At 45.2% G+C, this 22,411-nt stretch overlaps 1 protein-coding gene across 1 annotated transcript; it reads left to right on the top strand.

Moving 5' to 3' along the window:
- The first annotated feature begins 7,131 nt into the window (after positions 1 to 7,131).
- Positions 7,132 to 11,329, top strand: LOC123054455 (altered inheritance rate of mitochondria protein 25). Its single transcript, XM_044478234.1, has 11 exons — positions 7,132 to 7,681; positions 8,147 to 8,233; positions 8,334 to 8,375; positions 8,483 to 8,527; positions 9,590 to 9,655; positions 9,775 to 9,831; positions 9,944 to 10,005; positions 10,127 to 10,247; positions 10,582 to 10,659; positions 10,853 to 10,959; positions 11,096 to 11,329. The coding sequence occupies exons 1-11, from the start codon at positions 7,289 to 7,291 to the stop codon at positions 11,124 to 11,126; spliced, it is 1,089 nt and encodes a 362-aa protein (XP_044334169.1). The 5' UTR covers positions 7,132 to 7,288; the 3' UTR covers positions 11,127 to 11,329.
- The last annotated feature ends 11,082 nt before the right edge of the window (positions 11,330 to 22,411 follow it).

The following is a 22,411-nucleotide window of genomic DNA, read 5'->3' as shown; positions in this document are numbered from 1 at the left end:
AAGAGCCCATATTGCCTTGTCTTCTCCTTTGTATCAGATGCTTGCAGATTCCAGCTTAGTCCAATGCACGTGCACTATTATTATTATTCACATCGTTCGGTCGTGCAAGTGAAAGGCAATAATGACGATATATGATGGACTGATTGAGATGAGAGAAGCTGGTATGAACTTGACCTCTCTTGTTTTTGTAAATATGATTAGTTCATCGTTCCTGATTCAGCCTATTATGAATAAACATGTTTGCAATGACAATTAGAGATTATAGTTGCTTATGCCATGCTTAATTAGCTAGGAGTTTATAATGGTTTACCTTGCGTGCCAACATGCTATTAAAATGATTGTGATGTGGTATAGTAGGGTGGTATCCTCCTTTGAATGATTCGAGTGACTCGACTTGGCACATGTTCACACATGTAGTTGAAACAAAATCAACATAGCCTCCATGATATTTATGTTCATGGTGGATTATATCCTACTCATGCTTGCACTCAATGTTTATTAATTTTAATGCATGTTCATAACTGTTGTCGCTCTCTAGCTGGTCGCTTCCCAGTCTTTTTCTAGCCTTCACTTGTACTAAGCAGGAATACTGCTTGTGCATCCAATCCCTTAAACCCCAAAGTTATTCCATATGAGTCCACCATACCTTCCTATATGCGGTATCTACCTGCCGTTCCAAGTAAATTTGTATGTGCCAAACTCTAAACCTTCAAATGAAATTTTGTTTTGTATGCTCGAATAGCTCATGTATCAACTAGGGTTGTCTGTATCTTCCATGCTAGGCGGGTTATTCTCAAGAGAAGTGGACTCCGCTCCTCACTCACGAGAAAATGGCTGGTCACTGGGATGCCCAGTCCCATGCTCTAAGCAAATCAAATCAAAATAATTGCAAACAAAACTCCCCCAGGATTGTTGTTAGTTCGACGGTACCCGTTGTTTCGGACCAGCCGTGGAGTGTGCTTGTTGGTGGTGGGGGAGTATAAACTTTACCATTCTGTTTGGGAATCGCCTATAATGTGAGTAGCATGGAAGATATCAAGATCTCTCGGTTGTTATGTTGACAATGAAAGTATGCCGCTCAAAATATTATGCATCTCTATTTCAAAAATCGAGTTGTGGCACCTCTACAAATCCCTGCTTCCCTCTGCGAAGGGCCTATCTATTTACTTTTATGCTGAGTCATCACCCTCTTATTAAAAAGCACCTGTTGGAGAGCACTGCTGTCATTTGCATCCATAATATTAATTTATATTGAGTATGACTATGACTAGATCTCTTTTACCATGAATTACAATGTTTAGTCAGTCCTTGATCTTTAAAGGTGCTCTGCATTTATGTTTTGCGGTCTCAGAAAGGGCTAGCGAGATACCATCTTGTTATATCATATTATGATTGTTTTGAGAAAGTGTTGGCATCCGAGATTTATTATTATTGCTCGCTACTTGATTATGCCATTGAAATGAGTAAACATGAGACCTAAATGTTATTGTGAATATGGTTAGTCATAATCTTTGCTGAAAACTTGAATGCTGGCTTTACATATTTACAACAACAAGAGCAAACAGAGTTTGTAAAAGTTTTTCTTTATCACTTTCAGTTTATCAACTGAATTGCTTTAGGACAAGCAAAGGTTTAAGCTTGGGGGAGTTGATACGTCTCCGTCGTATCTACTTTTCCAAACACTTTTGCCCTTGTTTTGGACTCTAACTTGCATGATTTGAATGGAACTAACCCGGACTGATGCTGTTTTCAGCAGAATTGCCATGGTGTTATTTTTGTGCAGAAACAAAAGTTCTCGGAATGACCTGAAACTTCACGGAGATTATTTTTGGAAATAATAAAAATACTTGCGAAAGAATCAAGGCCAGGGTCCCCACACCCTGTCCACGAGGGTGGGGGCGCGCCTACCCCCCTGGGCACGCCCCCCGCCTCGTGGGCCCCCTGGTGCTCCACCAACCTCAACTCCAACTCTATATATTCACGTTCAGGGAGAAAAAAAACCAGAGAGAATGATTCGTCGCGTTTTACGATACGGAGCCGCCGCCAAGCCCTAATCTCTCTTGGAAGGGCTGATCTAGAGTCCGTCGGGCTCCGGAGAGGGGAATCTGTCGCCGTCGTCATCATCAACCATCCTCCATCACCAATTTCATGATGCTCACCGCCGTGCGTGAGTAATTCCATCGTAGGCTTGCTGGACGGTGATGGGTTGGATGAGATTTATCATGTAATCGAGTTAGTTTTGTTAGGGTTTGATCCCTAGTATCCACTATGTTCTGAGATTGATGTTGCTATGACTTTGCTATGCTTAATGCTTGTCACTAGGGCCCGAGTGCCATGATTTCAGATCTGAACCTATTATGTTTTCATGAATATATGTGAGTTCTTGATTCTATCTTGCAAGTCTATAGTCACCTACTATGTGTTATGATCTGGCAACCCTGAAGTGACAATAATCGGGACCACTCCCGGTGATGACCGTAGTTTGAGGAGTTCATGTATTCATTATGTGTTAATGCTTTGGTCCGGTACTCTATTAAAAGGAGGCCTTAATATCCCTTAGTTTCTAATAGAACCCCGCTGCCACGGGAGGGTAGGACAAAAGATGTCATGCAAGTTCTTTTCCATAAGCACGTACGACTATATTCGGAATACATGCCTACATTACATTGATGAATTGGAGCTAGTTCTGTGTCACCCTATGTTATAACTGTTGCATGAATAATCGCATCCGACATAATTCTCCATCACCGATCCAATGCCTACGAGCTTTTCACATATTGTTCTTCGCTTATTTACTTTTCCGTTGCCACTGTTACAATCATTACAAAACTATCACTCTTACTTTTGCCACTGTTACCGCTACTATCATACTACTTTGCTATTAAATACTTTGCTGCAGATATTAAGTTATCCAGGTGTGGTTGAATTGACAACTCAACTGCTAATACTTGAGAATATTCTTTGGCTCCCCTTGTGTCGAATCAATAAGTTTGGGTTGAATACTCTACCCTCGAAAACTGTTGCGATCCCCTATACTTGTGGGTTATCACTCAGCGCCCACTCCTTCGCCGTCGCCGGCCCCAAGTGCGCCACCAACAGCTACGCCTTGGCGTCCTCCACATGATCCCTGGACAGGGCTCGTCCAAGCTTGGCCCATGCCATGGTCCGCTCCGGCTCCCCTCGGCGCTCCACCGGCTTACACCGGTGCCTGGCAGCCCGGCGTGCGGCCCCATACTGGTGCCCCAGGACTCCTCACGCCTCGCCAGCCGACTCACGCCTACCATGCTGCTCCATCATATGGCGCTCCCTACTACGCTAACGGAGGCCACTACTACACCCCACCGTCGGCTCTACTGCCATCGCCGTCGTACCAGCCGGCTCTGCTGCCGTCGCCTCCACCGTCGGCTCTACTGCCCTCGCCGTCGTACCAGCCGGCCCTGCTGCCAACACCGACATCTGCTACACTGCCAAGCTGGGACCAAGCCGCCTTCATCCAGGCCATGAACAATTTTTCCTCCCAAGGCAACACAGGTACGGATTGGATTTTCGATTCTGGTGCTTCTAGTCATATGTCTGCATCTAGTACGTTTCTCTCCTCTTGCACTTCACTACTTTTTAAATCCATCACCCTCGGTGACGGTTCTTCTATACCCATCTATTGTGTTGGTCAGACTCAACTTCCCTCCACCACCAAAACTCTTCTTCTTCGTGATGTTCTTGTGGCTCCTGCCCTTATCAAAAATTTAATCTCTGTTCGTCAATTCACATGTGATAATCCTGTTTCTGTCGAATTTGACCCCTTTGGCTTATCTGTGAAGGATTATCAGACCAAGCTCGAGATCGCGCGGTTCAATAGCTCCGGTGACTTATACACTCTCAATGGTGTTCCTGCCGTTGCATCTCCAACCTCCATGATGGCATCTGTTGATCTCTGGCATCGGCGTCTAGGGCATCCCAACCCTGCAGTTTTAGCATCTGTCCTTAGTGAATTTACTATACCTTGTAATAGAGATTCTCAGGATTCCTCCGTTTGTGAGTCATGCCAATTAGGCAAGCATGTGCGTCTTCCTTTTAGTTCGTCTAGCTCTTCAAGCACTTATCCCTTCGAATTAATACATTGTGATCTCTGGACATCGCCTATTGCTAGTGTCTCTGGTTTTAAATACTATCTTGTCATATTAGATGATTTTACACACTTTGTCTGTACCTTTCCTCTCCGTAACAAATCTGACATTCATGTTCTCTTTCTCAATTTTCAGCGATACGTCTCCGTGCACTTATTTCTCCCTATTTGCTTCATACAATGTGATAATGGTCGTGAATTTGATAATGTTAAAAATCGTACATTCTTTCTTAACCACGGCATTCTTCTCCGTTTTTCTTGTCCCTACACTTCTCCTCAAAACGGAAAAGCTGAACGTTCTCTTCGTACTATAAATGATATTATTCGTACCCTTCTTCTTCAATCTTCCATGCCTTCCCAATACTGGGTTGAGGCTCTCCACACCGCTACATATCTTCTCAATATTCGTCCTACCAAAGCCAATACCAACATCACCCCCTACTTTTCTCTGTTTCTGTGTCATCCAAACTACTCCGACATTCGTGTTTTCGGTTGCCTCTGTTTTCCTAACACTTCCGCTACTACCGCTCATAAGCTCTCTCCCCGCTCTGTCCCGTGTGTTCTCCTTGGGTTTTCGGATGAACACAAAGGCTATCGCTGCCTTGACTTATACACTGGTCGGGTTCTTGTATCTCGGCATGTCACCTTTGCCGAACACATATTTCCATTTGCTCAACGTACTTCTCCATCACACCCCACTACTTCCCCACCTAACCATCCTCCTACTCGTTTCCCTTTTTATGCTCCTCTCCTGACATCTCAATCTCCAAATACCTCTTCACCACCATCCCAGCCAAACGCCCCTACACTGCCGACACCCAATCATAACCCTCCACCTTCGCCACCTGCATCATCGCCCATACATACCGATGCGCCACCTTCCCCTCCCGCACCATCCCCCGCACATGTTGATGCGCCACCATCCCCTCCAGCATCATCACCCACACACACTGATTCCCCACCATCCCCTCCATTGTCCGCACCATCCGCTGCGCCGGACATCCGTGTCGCTCCCCTTCCCATTCATGCTGTTCCCATTATTCCCTCAGTCAATGACCATTCTATGCGCACTCGTTTAAAATCAGGTTTTCATCAACCCATAGATCGTCTCAACCTTCATGCCACCTTGTCCTTATCTCAAGTTCCCAAATCTTACAAAACTGCGCTTCTTGATCCTAATTGGGCTGCAGCTATGCAAGAAGAATATTCGGCCCTTACTGAAAATAATACTTGGCAGCTTGTTCCTCGTCCGTCCAACACCAACATTGTCTCTGGTAAGTGGGTGTTTCGTCGGAAGTTTCACTCCGATGGTACTGTTTCTTGCTACAAAGCTCGTTGGGTATGTCGTGGCTATTCCCAACAACATGGCATTGATTACGATGAAACTTTCTCTCTTGTAGTTAAGCCTAGTACCATATGCACTGTTCTCAGCCTTGCTGTCTCCTCCACCTGGCCTATTCACCAATTAGACGTAAAAATGCCTTTCTTCATGGTTCTCTCCAAGAGACCGTCTACTGTCAGCAACCTCTCGGTTTTGAAGACCCTTCTTATCCCAACCATGTTTGTCTTCTTCAAAAATCTCTCTATGGTTTCAAACAAGCTCCACGTGCATGGTTTCAACGCTTCTCTTCCTTTATTCAAACCATAGGTTTTGTTTCCTCTCTTTCTGACGCTTCTCTCTTTGTCTATCATCATAATTCTAACATTGCATACTTACTTCTTTATGTTGACGATATCATTCTCACTGCTTCTTCTCAAACCTTTTTGGACCGCGTCATTACTCATCTCCGCTCAAAGTTTTCTATGACAGATCTTGGTCTTCTTCATCATTTTTTAGGCATTGCAGTGATTCGTGATTCATCGGGTCTGTTTCTTTCCCAACGTCAATACGTCCTAGATCTTCTCAACCGTGCTGGTATGCTAGACTGTCATCCTTCCCATACACCTGTCGACACTAGTTTCAAACTTTCTGCCAATGGTGATCCTTTCAATGATCCTACTCTTTATCGTAGTCTTGCTGGTGCTCTTCAGTATCTTACCATTACTTGTCCTGAAATTTCTTTTGCTGTCCAACAAGCTTGTCTCTATATGCATGCTCCTCGCATACCTCACTATAATCATATCAAGCGCATCCTTAGGTATCTAAAAGGTACTCTCGATCATGGTCTCCACATAAACAATTCTTCCCCTACCTCTCTTACCGCGTATTCTGATGCAGACTGGGCTGGTTGTCCCAACACTCGATGATCTACATCCGATTTTTGTGTTTTTCTTGATGACAATTTGATTCCTTGGTCCTTAAAAAGGCAGGTAACCGTCTTCCGCTCGTCCGCTGAAGCTGAATATCGTGCGGTTGCGCATGCTATGGCTGATACGGTCTGGCTTCGTCAGTTGCTCTCGGAGTTGCATCGACCGCTTGCACATGCTACCATTGTTTATTGTGATAACATCTCAGTTGTTTACATATCCGGGAATCCTGTTCAACATCGCCGGACTAAACATATTGAGATTGATATCCATTTTGTTCACGAGAAGGTGGCTCTTGGACAAGTTCGGGTGCTGCATGTTCCTTCTACGACTCAATTTGCTGATATATTTACCAAGGGACTGCCATCAACATCCTTTTGTAATATTCGATCCAGTCTCAACGTTGTCGAGCCTCCCGTTGATACCGCGAGGGGATGTTAGACTATTACTTGGCTCTCAAGTTATCTAGTCCTAGTCGTATTGTAATAGGTCTAGTTGGTTTGTAATCTCTTATATATACCGCTCGGCTAGCAATATTCATTAATAATAATAGTTCTATTCAATCTTACACGTTTTTTGACGCAAAATGCGTCAGATATGGAATTCGGGCGGCAGGCGCAAGTGCGATGTTTAACAAAGCCCGTGCGCTGCTGATTGATGCAGGGCTGGTCACTTGCACAGCCGCCCTAATCCTGGGCCACTTTCAGGTAGCCCAGGTGGCGGGTGGAGCTGGCCCATCCAACTAAGGGAAACAGGCTGAGATCCCTCAGTCCTCTTCACCGAAATAGTCCCGTCCCGTGATTCTGCTCCCTTGCAGAACCTTGCGGCGACGATTCTCCAAAGGAGGTTGGGCGCCGGCGCCGCAGACCTCGGCGTGGTAGTGACCCCGCGCACCTGCCCCCGACCGGCGTCCCCCCGATGTGGCGGCTGCCCGGGCTGCTCTCCCAGGCCGCCGCGGCCGGGAGGGCGGCGGCGAGGACCAGCAGCGGCCACGTCAGGGGTTCCAAGGGGTTCTCCAGCGGAGGGGACGGTTCCCCGCTGCCCCGGGGGTGGCTGCGAAGGCTGTGGATCGAGGAGCTGAAAAGGGAGAAGGAAGCTGCGAGGAGACTGGGGGGAGGCGCCTTGGTCTGCAAGGCCGAAGGTGTCGGCGAGGATCCGCTCGGCTATTTGGCCAACGCCGCGCGCGCGTTCGTGAATTCCGGGTCCGCCGCGGCGGGGATTGACAAGGTGAGGGCTGGTGGGGCGGCCCGCGGCGAGGTGGCCCCGTCTAAAGGCGGCCACTATGACCCCAAGGACCTTCCATACCTAGAGGCAAGCGGATTCTGTAACTTTTAATCGCAGTTTGTTACTTGTAGTACCATTCGATTTTGATCAGATGTTATCTTAGACTCTATGCACCAATCCTTTTTAGATAACGGAAGAGGAAACCCTCCTATCAAGCGCATGATGAAGTCCTTTAGAGAATGGAAGAGAAAACTCTCCTGCCAGTAGTTAGTAGACTCTGTTTTTGAAACTGAACTCTGATTACGATTTGTAGCAGGGTCGTGCGGGAATTTGTAGGTTAGCTGAACAGGGCCGAGTAGTGGTGTGTGAATGAATATTTCTGGGGGTAATATAGCAGGATACTGGCCAATCGATTAAAAGTTTGTTCCCTACTGCTTACAGTTATACTTGATGGTTGATGTTTCATCCAACAGTAGCTGTTTCAATGTGCTGAAATCTGAGTGATTTATAACTATTGGAATAACCAAGGTGGCCTCTATATGTGTTTTATAGGCCAAACTGGAGCCTCTCCTCTCAAGAGCCAACCTCCTTATAGCCAGAGATGTGGAATGGGCAAATATCATGTTTGCTTTCGAGCAGGTGATTTATATGAACATGCTTCTCCAGCTCGTTCCATAATGGAATAGCAGATTATGTGAACTATTGATAATTTGCTTACTACTATTGTTCTGAAATGCAGGAGAGTAGATATATCATAATGGATCCACTCTTTTCCCAGTCTGTAAGTGTGTCTCCTTCCAGCTAGCTGGTTTGGTTGTTGTATTATTTTCATCATCTATGCTTCATCTCCGGGTCTTACACATTGACTTGTTTCTTTTTCAATGCCAGCCTGTAGGATATATTCGAGAGAAAAGCAATGTCATCTTTAGGCAGGTACATCTATGTGGTTACTTGATCATAAATAAATTTGTATTACCTTATGCTAACACTTTATGGTAATTTATTGAAATTTGTTCGATAGACCAGAGTTTCCATTAACCTTCCTATGCTGAAGAACACCTGTTGGTAGCATGCCACCTATTGTTGTGATCTTTTGGTTGGACAGATAACGGAAGTCTTCCACTATATTTCTTTTTATTGGATGCTTTTTTGGTTGTTCTCTCCTGGGCAAGGAGGTTTCTGTGATTGCTTCTCTTATTTTCGTTTTTGGAATGATTGATGTTACATATTTTCAGTTGGAGTTGACACTGATAGTTTATGTACGGTACACGGTGTAAATCTTGAAATATTTCCTATGGGACGTGAAATGGGGGTAAATGTAAGCTATAGGGACTTAGGAAATGGAGACATGGGAAAATCTGATGTGTTAGAGAGAGGTGTCAATGGTGAATGTTGAATGTCGTGGAAAATTGGTTGCTCTCCCATGTCTAAGCCTCCACTGTGCAGTGTTATCATATTGAGTAGTTTTTGGGATGCTCTGGAAGGACTGTATCTTGGACTTGGTTTTAGCTTCATGGAAACAATTGGCGTTGTGCAAGAAGAACTTTAGTTATCATGAAGAATTTTATATGTGTAACATGTTTTATCCATTTAGTAATGGAGGTATGGGAATATATTTCTTATCTAGCTGGCAATATATTTCTGATATGGTAGAAGTGTCATCTGGTATGTATGTTAATTTACTTTCTTAATGTTTGTTCTTTGTCATGTTTATAGATATGATATGGCCTATTTATTTACAACATTACAAAATTTCACTCACTTGCTGTCTTGATCAGTTATGATGCTAAAAGTTAATTATGTGCTTTTCTTAGTATTGCTAGTGTAGGAAAATCTAATGCTATTGTCTCTTCTTTGTGTGCAAAAAAGCACCTTATTGTATTTGGCGTTTGTTTGTTCATTTGTATCTGACGTTTATTTATTCATTTTTTTTCCTTGATGGCAACTATTACTACCTTAGTACCTTACAACATTTCCCTTTTTCTGGTATTTCAGTTACTTCGGTCGAGACGGCCATTTACTGCACAATTTACTGATGCTATGGGTAATGAGATATTCACGGTAAGAATTTGCCATTGTGTTTTTTTTCTTTTGGGGACGAGCCATTGCTGTTTTTCGTTGTAAATACATAGTTGGAATTTCTGCAAAGATATTAATGCTATGCATACTATTTGGTTCAGGTCCGCCGGCCATTTTGGTTCATCAACAGCTCCATTTATGCAGAAGTGGATGGCAAGGTACACAAATATTCTTGATTTGATTGCTATAACTCACTCAGATGGGAGTTTTGTCCTCGTATGAATGTACAGGAATACTGCTGATGAAGTTTCATTATTTTCCTTTGATCAGGAGGTAGGTGTAGTCCACAGGCGCTGGCATCTTTGGCGTAGAATTTATGATCTGTACTTAGGGTAACATGGTCTTCTGATCTCCCAATTCCCTTATTTCTTTAACCCAGTCTAAGTTCTTTATGTAGCTGTCATTCTTGCTATACCGTCTGAAAGGTTGATTTTCATCTTGTTTGTCCTTTAGGAACAAGCAATTTGCTGTGGTTGAGAATCCTGGATTTTGGAACTGGACTTTTACCCTGATTGATGAAGATGAAAATGTGTTGGCCCAGATTGACCGTAATTGGAGGGGAATTGGTTTCGAGGTAATGTCCTTTTGAGTAGGCGCGTACTTTCATGCATTTGAAGGAAATTCATTATGGAATGTGTTTGATAGATGTCTAGCGAAACGTAATCAGTAATGTAAGCTAACGATCCACACTCTTATCACTAAGAACTATGATGTGATACTATTGCTTGACATTGCTTCTGCACAAGGAAATTATCATACATCATTGGACACATAATTATAGCATGGTTGTACAATCCCATATCTTTTCCGAGTGCATTTTGTGTTGCATTATCTTAGCCTGTAGAAAGGACGTGGCTGACTGAGGAGTAATGACCGATCAATTTATCTTTGGTTGTATCTCATTGCAGCTCTTTACGGATGCTGGCCAGTATGCAATTCGGTTTGGTGATGATGGACAAAGCAGTAGACTTGGTCTCGGTTCAGATGTAAGTGTTCTCACTTGACAGACATTAAGAGCATATCTGCCTTGATGTAGCTGTGCCCCCCTGCCGGATGTGAAACTTAGGATCATATGGCGCGTTTCAGTTTCTGTATTTGCACGATGTTGCTCTTTACACTGATATTTTAAGAACCTCCCTTTAAACTGGTCTCAAACTCACATTTCACTGATGCTTCCAGATCGAAGAACTAAACGTTGTTCGCCCGCTGAGTTTACCTGAAAGGGCCGTAGCTCTTGCTCTGGCAGTGTCCCTGGACTCAGATTACTTCTCTAGGAGAGGGGGCTGGTATGCATGCATACCTTACTTCAGTTTTCTACATTGACTTGTCTGGATAGATTCACTGAACTATTATTACCATGCAACCTGGGGTTTATCACCTACTGGTGCCCCTGACACTAACCGAAGTGCTTGTTTCTTTCAGGGGACTGCCTTTTCTCATCGCCACAGAGTAGACGCGCATACGAATGCCATCCTCAGTTCACAGCGGAACTTAAATTGCCAGTTCTTTCACCATTGATGTCTGAAGAAGCTGGTGGCATTCACTGTCGCCACACCATTGTGATCATTACACAAGTGTACCGTGTTTTTTTTTTTACCGTGACCGTACTTGGTTGGCTTTTCGTATGAATTTTAGTGCACTCTGAGAGGTTTGACAGCTCGCATCGAATTCCCTGCTGCCTTCACACGAACTGCCAGTGTGACTGCTCTTAGGCCTCCTTTGGTTCATAGGATAGGATCATCATAGGAATAGAAAACTTGTAGGAAATGAGGTGACATATATCTCAAATCCTATGAGCAGGAATAGGAAAAGATATGTCATTTGGTTCACACCATAGGAATTTTTTCATCGAGTCTAGGCTAATGTTTATTTTCCTTTAAAATGTGGAGAATAGGAACCAATCCTATGTAGAAATAGGAATCCATTTCTATGAACCAAAGGGCTCTAAAGGAAAAATTCTTATAAAAATCCTACCCTATAGAATTCCTAAGAAATTCCTTCAAACCAAAAGGAGGCATTAGCAGGAAACTGAACTCGTCCGTCTGCTGGTTACAGCGTCTCTCTTTTCATCCCTTTGTTTATTTAGGAGATAAATACATTCATGGTCATTATAGTTGCGATCGAAGCACGATACGGTCACTGAACTTAGGAATATGCTCGATATGGTCACTCAATACGATGTGACGTGAAAATACGGTCACTGTAGCACGTACACGGTGGGTACAGCGTTGTTGACCACATGTTGACCGGTTGTCCAGGCCAGGTGGCGAAACGTGGAGGTGTCGTCGTCGCTCTTTTGCATTTAGCCCCCTGGCCACCGCGGAATCCACCCATTCACCCCTCCTCCAGTCACGTCGCCTCTTCGTCTTCGATTAGAAACAGGGGAGCGGCTTCTGCATAGGCGATGCCGCCACCCCCGACGATCGTCGACAGTGCAGGCGAGCTGAGGCGTGGAGCTCGTCAGCGGTTGCACGGGCGGCGCCGCCGCGTGTGTTCTTCTCGTCGGAGGCGTCGGGGATGGCCCCTGTTCGTCGTGCGGAAGGGGCGCCACCCCCTCTACACAGTAAGTTTCCGCCCCCATGGAACCCGAGCCTTTTTGTGCGTTTTGATCGTCAAAAGACCTCCTTTTAAGGCCGCATTGTCATCTTAGATGTGTTCTAGTTGCAAGGTAGGACCGATTGGTCTAGGGGTTTCAGTCAGGAATTGGGGGTTAAGGGAATTGGGGCTTAGGGTTTTTGAGAAGTTACCAAATTGAAGATATCATCGATTGTGATGCATATACTGTTGTTGTTGTTCTGTCAGGTCGTCGAAGCAGCAATGTTTCGGTGCAGATCAACCATGGTGGATTTTTTGTTGGCCAAGGCAGGAATCGTTCTTATGTAGATGGATCAAGTGGAAAGGGTCACCTGGTCTCCTATTATGATTGAAAATCTGGTGGAAGAAATAGGTTATGAGATGGTAGGGAGGGTTAAGGTTTTCTACTGTGTCCCCATCCTCACACTTAGCACAAATGGTCTCAGGGCAATTACTGATGATGAACAGGCTACCAGAATGCTAATGTTTCTTGATATTGGTCACCACTTTCTCAATCTCTATTTGGATCATGATGATAGCTTCTGTGCAAACCTTAGTGAGGATGATGTTCTGAATCATCCAAGAGCTAGTCTGCCTCCAGTTTTCAGCCCAACAAGAAGAGTTCATAGCAATGCAGAGAATGCAGAGACAGAGCATGGAGAAGCTGAGGCAGAAGGAGAGCATGGAGAAGCTGAGGCAGAAGCAGATCATGGAGAAGATGAGGCAGGAGCAGAGCATGGAAAAGGGAAGAAAGCAGAGACAAATGTGCCACCTATTCCTATCCAAGTTGTGTATCCTGATTGTGATGAGGAGGAGGATGTCAACCAGTTTGAGTTTGTCAAGAGGGCATCAGTTCATACAAAGGATGGTAATCAAAGACATGAAGAACAGGCAGAGCTAGAAGGTGTCGCAATTGAAGAAGATGATGGAGCAAGTGATAGTGATGATGAAGATTATGAACCTGATATGCTTGTGGACAGTGACAATGAGATAGGAGATGGTGATGATGATTTTATGCAGATAATGTAGATGAGGATGAACCTGAGCAGAGAGATGAAAAGAAATCAAATGATAAAGCAAAGCAAAAAGGGAAAGAGAAAGTAGTTCCTACCAATCAACAAAAAGGGAAAGAAGCATACCACTTTGATGAAGACATGTCAGAGAATGATGATTTGTGGGCTCTGATTCAGATGATGAAGAGCTCAATTTGAAGTTCAAATCCTTCAGAGAAGAGGATCTTCATAAGCCAAAGTTTCATGTTGGGCAGGTGTTTGAGAGTGTAGAGCTGTTGAGGACTGCCATCAAAGAGTACTCATGTCAGAACAGAGTTGATATCAAGTTGCGTGTGAATGACAGGAAGAGATTGAAAGCAAAGTGTGACGAAGACTGCACATGGTACTTGTGGGCATCATATGATAACAGGACTATGGCTTTCATGGTGAAAAGATATGTGAGTGAGCACACATGCAGCAAGAAGTGGAAGATTAGGGCTTTCACAGCTAAATTCCTAGCACATAAGTACCTAGAGATGTTCAGGGCTGATCAAGACATGAACCTTATGAATTTTTCTAGGGTTGTTCAGAAAGAATGGCATATGACACCAGGCAGAATGAAGTTGCAGAGAGCTAGAAGGATGGCAATGAAAATAGTATATGGTGATGAAGAAGGGCAGTACAAGCTGCTTTGGAATTATGCTAATGAAGTCAGGAGAAGCAACCTTGGCTCATCATTTTATGTCTCCCTTGGTGAGAATGCAAGGTTCAGCAAGCTATATATGTGTGTGGATGCTTGCAAGAGAGGATTCCTTTTGGGTTGTAGGCCAGTGATCTTTCTTGATGGCTGCCACATAAAAACAAGGTACAGAGGTCAACTACTTGCAGCTGTTGGTGTAGATCCAAATAATTGCATCTTTCCAATAGCAATTGTTGTTGTTGAAGTGGAGGACACCCCTAACTGGGTGTGGTTCCTTGACACACTGAAAAGGGATCTTGGCATCATCAACACTGAACCCTGGACTATCATGTCAGATAAGCAAAAGGTAACACTTGGTAATGTTGATCTTCATCTTGTACTTGTTTCATGCACTTGTTACTGTTGGTAGCTATAGTTAAAGCCTTTCATTCATACAATGTGCAGGGTTTCATTACTGCAGTTGAACAACTATTCCCTCAGTCAGAACACAGATTTTGTGTGAGGCACATGTGGTAGAACTTCCAGCAGCATTTCAAAGGGGATATTTTGAAGAACCAACTATGGAAGATAGCAAGGAGCAACATAGTTCAGTTATATGAGAAGGGGATGGAGGAAATGAAGCTACTAAATGCAGATGCTCAAAAGTGGCTTCATGAGCGGGAACCCAACACTTGGGTGAAAGCCTTTCAGAAAGATTTGCCAAAATGTGATATATTACTGAACAACATATGTGAAGTTTTTAACAGGTTAGCATGATCATTTTTTGATGCTTAGGTTATTTGCTAACAATCTTACCAAAATATTGTCATACTTAGGTTGTTCTAACACAAGTGACATTTGCAGGTATATTTTGGAGGCTAGGGAGCTGCCAATACTGACCATGGTTGGCAGAATATATAGGCAGCTTATGGCAAGGCATTATAACAAGCAGATTGAATCAGACAAGTGGCCAGGAAATATATGCCCTAAAATCATGAAACAAGTTGAGAAAGCAAGTGAGTTTGCAAACACATGCTATCTGGATTGCTCAGGTGATGGTCTTTTCCTAGTAGGTGACAGAGGGATAGATTACATAGTTGACTTGCATAAGAGAACATGCACTTGTAGAAGAATTCAGAAATCAGGGGTGCCATGTTCTCATGTGGTAGCCTGCTGTAGGAATGAAAGAATTGATCCTCTTGAACTAGTAGACCCTTGCTACTCCAAGCAAATGTTCAAGAAGGCATATGAAAGCATTATCTACCCTTGCAAAGATAGGAGAGAGTGGCAGGACATGTGTGGGCCCCCAATACTGCCACCATTGTGCCAGAAGCATGTAGGAAGGCCATCCACTACAAGAAGACAAGCACCTGGAGAGGTTGACCATAGAAGGGGAGGGGGGAAAATCACAAGGCATGGTGTAATCATGCATTGTTCATATTGTGGTGAGCCAGACCACAACAAGTCTGGATGCAAATACTTGAAGGCAGGAATTCCACCACCAAGTGCAAATAGTAGAGGCAATGGTGCACCCAGTGGGCCACCCACAGCTCCAGATGAAGGCAATGGTACACCCAGTGGGCCACCCACAGCTCCAGATGAAGGCAATGGTGCACCCACGGTGCCACCCACAGCTCAACATCAAGATGATCCAGTCTTAATTCAGGTAATAAAGAGTTGCAGCTCATGAAAACCAAATGCATTATCTTCATAAAGAGTTGCAACTAACACAAAGTGTTTCGGTCCTGTCTAATTACAGGGAGTTGAAGAGCCAAGTGTTGTGTTAGAAGATCTTATGGTGGATAACATGGTTGCCCAGGTATAAATTACTGCATAATCAGTTACTTTTATTTCCTTACTGTTTTCTAGTATCATATATTTGAGAGAGGCCATTACCTTATCACATATTCTGCATATGCCAACACCAAGGGTTGTTCAAGAGAGGCCATTACCTTATTCTGGGTTTCTCACTGCTGCCCAAGTGATGCTCAACCAGACTAATGCTAGTCAAGGTAGTCAAGCTAGCTCAAGCACCATTAGGCCAGGTGAGTTGGCACAAAAGCTGGAGGCAATGAAAAATCAGAAAGATAGGGAGTTGGAGGAGAGGAAGCAAGCCATCCTTGCTTCTAGGAGGGAAGAAGAATTGAAAAAAGCTCAAGACATAGCAAGGAAGAAGCATGAGGTAGCACAGAAGAAAGCAGAACTGGCTGAGAGAGGAAGATTGGCTGCATTGGAGAGGAGTGCCAAAAGAAAAGAAGAAGCAGAGATAAACAAGAAAGCTCAAGCTGAGACCAAACAAATTGTTGCAGAAACAATGAAGACTATAGCTGCAGAGAAAAAGGCAAAGCAAGAAGCTGAGAGAAGAGCTGCTGCTGAGAAGAAGGAGGCACAAAAGAAAGCAGACAGGGAAGCAGCTGCTGCAAAGAAAGAAGAGGAGAAGAGAAAGGCTGCTACACAGAGAGAAGAAGAGAAGAAACAAGCTGCTGCTAGGAAAGAAGAAGAGAAGAAGCATGTTGCTGCTAAGAAATAGCTGGAGAAGAGGCCTGCTACAAAAAGAAAGCCAAGCTGGCTAGCCAATGAAGCTGATTATCCAAACAAATCAGCAAGATCATCAATGTTTGATGTCTTTAGGTAGTTTTCAAAGATATGCCTATTTATGATTATGTAGGAGGTGTTCAAATGAGCATTTATGGAACTTGTGTACTCATTTTGGTGGCTGATGATGTTAACTACTCTTCATGAATGATGATGTGTACTCATTTTGGTGGATGATCATGTTTGGTGTTCTTCTCATGCCAAATTTACTACAATTTAACAGTTTAATACCATTTTCTCTTGTATTATGCTGATCACCAATTGGCACTTCACATTCAAACACATGCTACTGCTTATTGGACAAAGAAAGTGTTGATGATCATGAGCAATATGATGACTAGCACTTCACATTCAAAGAAACTGCTTATTGTACAAAGAAACTGTTAATTGTACAAAGAAACTAGTACTGCTTAACATTGCCACTTCACTTTGCCAGTTAGAACATCACATCAACAATCATCTACATTATCACTTAACTTAAATTGGCACAAAGAAATTGGACTGAACAATTGACATTATCATGCATTGATCATGCATAGAACATCACAAAATGCATCAGGGTTCACCACCACTTAATTTTCCATTGCATCATGCTGAAACAAAAGAGTTGAAGCACCACCATTGCATCAGGGTTCACCACCACCATTACAAGACACAAAATAACTAACACCAGGGTTCAACACCACCATTACAAGACACAAATTAACTAACAACATAGACCTAGCAACACCAGAACATCATCATCTTCACTTCTTCAACATGATCACCACCATTCCTGCAAGACCCAGCACCACCACAACACCAACCAGCATCTTCATGAGCATCACCAGCTCTCTCCCAAGCATCATCAGTGCAGCAGCTTGCTGCCTGGTCATCAGATTGGCACTGGTCATCAGATTGGCACTGTCATTCTTCTTCAAAACCTTCTTCACATTGCTGACAGATCCATTCATATAGAACAGTTCTTGTGCTTTCAGAAGTTCCTCCCTGCGTTCCTCCGCCGCACCAATAGCATCCACTGCCGCATCGCCAGTGAGATACTGCTTCTCAACTAGGTGCTCAACATACTCCAACTCCCACCTCCAGAAATCACAAGTGACCTATCCAAACCAGAGACGAATTGGGTGAAAAAATCTTCAATCTCTGGATCCAGAACATAAGCCAAATCACAACAAGAATGTAAATTGATCAGTATAACTTACCCCATGCTTCTGGCACTTGTAAAACACCCATCCGTCATGCTTCTCTGTGGTGGAGATGTACATGCGCACCTTCTCCTTGCAGGTCGGGCAGCGGGCCAGCGGCAGCGCCGGTGCACGGCGGCGAACAGCAGAGGAGGAGGAGCTGGCGGCAGACATGACCACCAGAGGGCAAGGAACTGCCCTCCTCGACGGCGGCGGCGAGGTGTGGCGGAGCAGAGCGACGGGACGGAGGCGCAGCAGAGCGACGGGAGGAAGGCAGAGCGACGGGAGGGATTTGACGGGGACGAGCTGCGGGTTAGGGATTTGAGGATGGGGAATTTTGCTCTTTTACAAAAAAAACCTCCATGCAAATTTGGCCGAATCCAAATGAACTACGTGGCGGTCAACAGTTGGTCAAACCCACCGCCTACCCACCGTGTACGTGCTACAGTGATCGTATTTTCACGTCACATCGTATTGAGTGACCGTATCAAGCGTATTCCTAAGTTCAGTGACCGTATCGTGCTTTGGTCGCAACTATAGTGACCATGGATGTATTTATCTCTTTATTTAGTGGGTGGAAAGGGAAGTGCTAGTGTGATAACGACTTGAAAGTCGCCATTCTTTGCTTTACTGCTGAACCTTTGTGTTTACAGTATGCTGGTGGGGGTGGGGTTTAAGGGAATCTACAGCGCCGGCCTGAAACGTCCACAGACTGATGCGGACGTTTTCAATTATATTGTTGGATTCGTATTTGAATGTACAATAATATTACTTTTGCTATGTCTAACTTATATTTAGTAGTTAGAATCTTGGTCAACATATGACCCAAAAAAAGTGGATACTAGTAAACCAGGACAGAGGTAGTAAGTGGAATTCATGTTTGTCCATTTTATTTCAAAACTTAATTTTTGAATTGTAATATTTAAATTTGAACTGGGTTGCATTTGAGATTTTCACTACTCGAAGAATTATGCTCGTATATGGTTTTTTTAGTATTGCGGACTTAAAACAGAAAAGGAGAAACAATGCAGATATTTGATGGATAAGACTGAATGGCTAGCTGCATTATACGGCTTCGCGGATACATCCAGAGATGTTAGGCCAACCCCAACGCATGACCCCAAATAGTCCGCCCGTGTCTGTTTGAAGGTAAATGGACACAAAATGCAGTCCAACACGCGAGAGCAACCGGACAAATGTCTGTTTTCGGTCCGCTTTCAATCCATTTTCAGCCCAAATTTGGGCCGCATTTGCGTCAAAACGGACAACACACAGACGGGCGGGACGCGCACCCATGTCCTCCCCTGGCCCGCCCGTCGGGGACACACGCGCCCATTTCCCCTCCCTTTCGCCCAAAACCCTCTCGCGCTCCCCCTCCCCTCCCTCCTTCATGGCTGGCGCCCTGAAGAATCCCGGTGACCCGGTCGCTACCGCGCGCCCCGCAACAAAGAAGAAGGATCCCAAGAAGCTGCGGTAGGAGCTCACGCAGGCGGAGGTCGCCAAGCTGGACTATGTATCAGCCAAGAGGAGGCCCGACGAAGTTGCGGCGGAGAAGAAAGCCGTGGCCGACTTCGCCGCCGAGGCGGCCGCGCTACGTGCCAGGCAACAGAAGGTTGCCATCGACGATAAGGAGGCCATCGTCGCCAAGGCTCACGCCCTCCTCATGCTAGGGTTGTGTCGACCCCAGCCGGCCATCCTCTCGGTCGTTGTCATGGCCGCGGCTAGCACAGGCTCGTCCTCCATCACACCGGAGACGCCAGAGTTTCATCCGCCGCGGCTGCATGGCCAGACCCGGGTCTCCATGTCGCCGGACGGCAGCGTGATCACGCCGGCCACCCCGCCCATCCCGAGCGTCATCGACCTCAATGTCAGGTTCAACGGCGCTGGCCATTCGTCCAACAGGATGCATAGGAAGCAACCTCGGTAGATTCCTACGGCCAACCTTGCTGGCGCCCGCAAGTTGTTCGACGAAATGCCACTGCCGACACCGACGGCCGACGACCCTGACTACGCCGAGTTCATGGAGAACATCATCTACGAGGGCCATGACGAGGCCTTCCACGTCAACGACCAAGGCCATGCTTTCGACCCCGACGAGACCCAAAGCCAAGATGGCCGTGGCCAATATGGTGACGACCAATTCGGTGACCATGAAGAAGAGGAGGTCGGCGACCATGGCAATTCATGGCATGAAGATGATGACACGTATTGCGAAGAAGAGGAAGAAGAGGTTGACATTGCTGAGGAGTCATTGTTTATCGATGTGCTCACCCAAAGGGCCGACGCACGAAGAAGGAAGCAAAGCATTCGCACGGGATCATACACCAAAAAAAAGAAGACACTTTGATTTGCGAGAGTTGGATGGAGATAGGCCAAGACCCACGAAAGGTGTCGAGCAAAGAGGATTCGTCTTTTGGACGAGTGTTCATAAAACCTTTTATGAGCGAAGGAAGTTTGCGCCCTACAAGTTTGGGGTCACCAGAGGCATCAACTCAATCCAAACTAGCATCGACATGACCAACATGTCCCCGAAGAGAAAGATTTGGTTCGCAAACCGTCAAAAGGAGATGTTCGATCAAGACGACCTGGCCTCGGCCGTGGACTATGGCCGTTCTTTTTGAAGGTTGGCTAGTGTGCCGAGCGCTGGCTTTGTTGCCGGCGTGGAAAACTTGTTCATTTTGAAGGCTGGCTAGTCTGCCGGCGTGAAACTTGGCTGCTTGACCATTTTGTAGGATGTCATATATTTGCCGGCCGCTGGCTTTGTTGTCGACATAAACCACGGCCACTGGCGTGAACTATGACCGTTGGCATGGAGCTACATCTTTGTTGCTTTGTCAAAGTTTGCATGCAGCTGAACAAGATGCAACCGAGATGCTGCATGTTAGGCGCATAGCCGACGCATCCAGAAAAACGCGCGGACTGCATTCCATTGCCAATACCGAAACGGACAAAATCCAGACAAAACAGACGTATGTCTGGGATCGTATATGTTGAATTTGGCCTTAAGAACAAATAGTAGGGGGATGACTTTGGAGATGCCCTAGGCTAAAAGGAAGGCCATGCAGAGATTGGACCACGGATCGCGTGGGCTTCTCGAGCGATCCGACGCTTCTGTACCCAAAAGGCAAAAGAGGTTCGCAGGCCGAAAAGTTGTGGGCTTTAGCTTTACACGTTTGACAGAGAAGACCCCGTTCCCTTTCGGCCGCTTTTGCACTCCCGCCCTACCCCCCTCTCCACTCCCGCTCCGAACCCAAACGAAACGACCGCCTCTCTTTTTCCTTTTCCTTTTCGTTTTTCAATTCATTTCTCTCTCACAGAAATGCTGCATTCAATACCAGAGCCAAGATGAACTAGGCTAGCGGTGCAGTAATAGCTGCAGTAACTCAGGCCCTGTTTGGTTCATAAGTCTTAGGACTTTTTTTAGTCCCAACTAAAAAGTCCCTAGTCCCTAAAAAGTCTCTCCCTATTTGTTTCCAGAGACTAAAAAGTCCCTAGTCCCTTCCTAGAGGTTATTAAATGACCATGTTGCCCCTAGTATATAGAAAAATAACAATCAAACAACACCATGGAGTGGCGGGCCAATGGATGCATGGAGGGGTATTGTTGGAAGTCTTCTTCATTTAGTCTCAAATGTCTAGTTTAGTCCCTAAAAAGTCTCTCCGGTTTGGTAAAAAAGTCTCTAAGAGGGACTTTTTCTAGTCCCTACACAAAAAAGTCCCTGGAAACAAACACCCCCTCACGCACCACGCTTTCACCGGCATTTTCACGTCGGATAATGTGCAGCGGCCAGGCTATTTTTGGGAACGAACGGCATTTGTGATGGTTGGTGAGAGCTTTTACTCCAAGCTCATCCTGCCGGTAGAGGAACCTCCTCCTTTGCTTGTAACACCGCATCATTGCCAACTAAAAAAAACCATCACATTATTGTTTTCACGAGAGACACATATTTCTTGGCGAGAGACGGTGAAATATTGACATTTGAAAGCGGTAGAAAAACGTTTTCGCCTGGGATCCGTCGCACCCGAAACAACCAACAATCAACCCATTTTCCATCTCCAGTGAGATCCCCACATCCAAACCAGTCAAGCTTCTTCCTTCCCTCTGACGGCGACACCGCGGGGGCCCTCACCTCCGGCGAGTTTTGGTTGGCGACGCCGTGGTCGGCAGGGGTGTCCGCATCTCAAGCTTGGACCCGCCTAATCCGAGTGGCATCAAAATAAAAAAAAACATGTGAGCCCGCAAGTTGTCCATGTCTTTGCCGAGGTCTTGGCTCGGTCTCGTTGTCCCCTTCTCTGCCTCACAATTTTATATCAGAAAACTTACAAAATAGCCCACACGTTGTGAAACAAAAACAATACTATATTGAAACATGTGTGCATTGATACACTTTACTTATTTATTGGCACATATCTTGCTCATGGATTAACTAGAGGAAGGAGCCCGAAGGCTCTACAGATAAATTACAAATCCACAATGATAACAAGGAAAATTTGTGGGTAAGAAAATCCAGACGAAGCTCGCAAAGGACACATGGTAGTGAGCGTTGTACAAAGTCCGACATGTGTCCTAAAGAACCATGTAGGCAAAAAAGCGCGTACTCAAGCTCTGGACATTGCTGGCCATCGAGAGGGACGCCAATGTCGATCCGTCATCGCTAGTCGCCACCGACTAGCAGAATAGGCTGTTAGCGACTTAGCTTAACATCCACACATGC

This window comes from Triticum aestivum, chromosome 2D (assembly GCF_018294505.1).
Source record: "Triticum aestivum cultivar Chinese Spring chromosome 2D, IWGSC CS RefSeq v2.1, whole genome shotgun sequence".
Classification (NCBI taxonomy): domain Eukaryota; kingdom Viridiplantae; phylum Streptophyta; class Magnoliopsida; order Poales; family Poaceae; genus Triticum; species Triticum aestivum.
Note: the sequence above shows the minus strand (reverse complement) of the source record. Positions and strands in the feature narration are given on the sequence as shown.

Coding starts and splice junctions, on each gene's coding strand:
- LOC123054455 (XM_044478234.1), top strand. CDS start 7,289: ATGTGGCGGCTGCCCGGGCTGCTCTCCCAGGCCGCCGCGGCCGGGAGG. Junction 10,248..10,581: donor GGAGGGGAATTGGTTTCGAG/GTAATGTCCTTT, acceptor ATCTCATTGCAG/CTCTTTACGGATGCTGGCCA. Junction 10,660..10,852: donor GACTTGGTCTCGGTTCAGAT/GTAAGTGTTCTC, acceptor TGATGCTTCCAG/ATCGAAGAACTAAACGTTGT.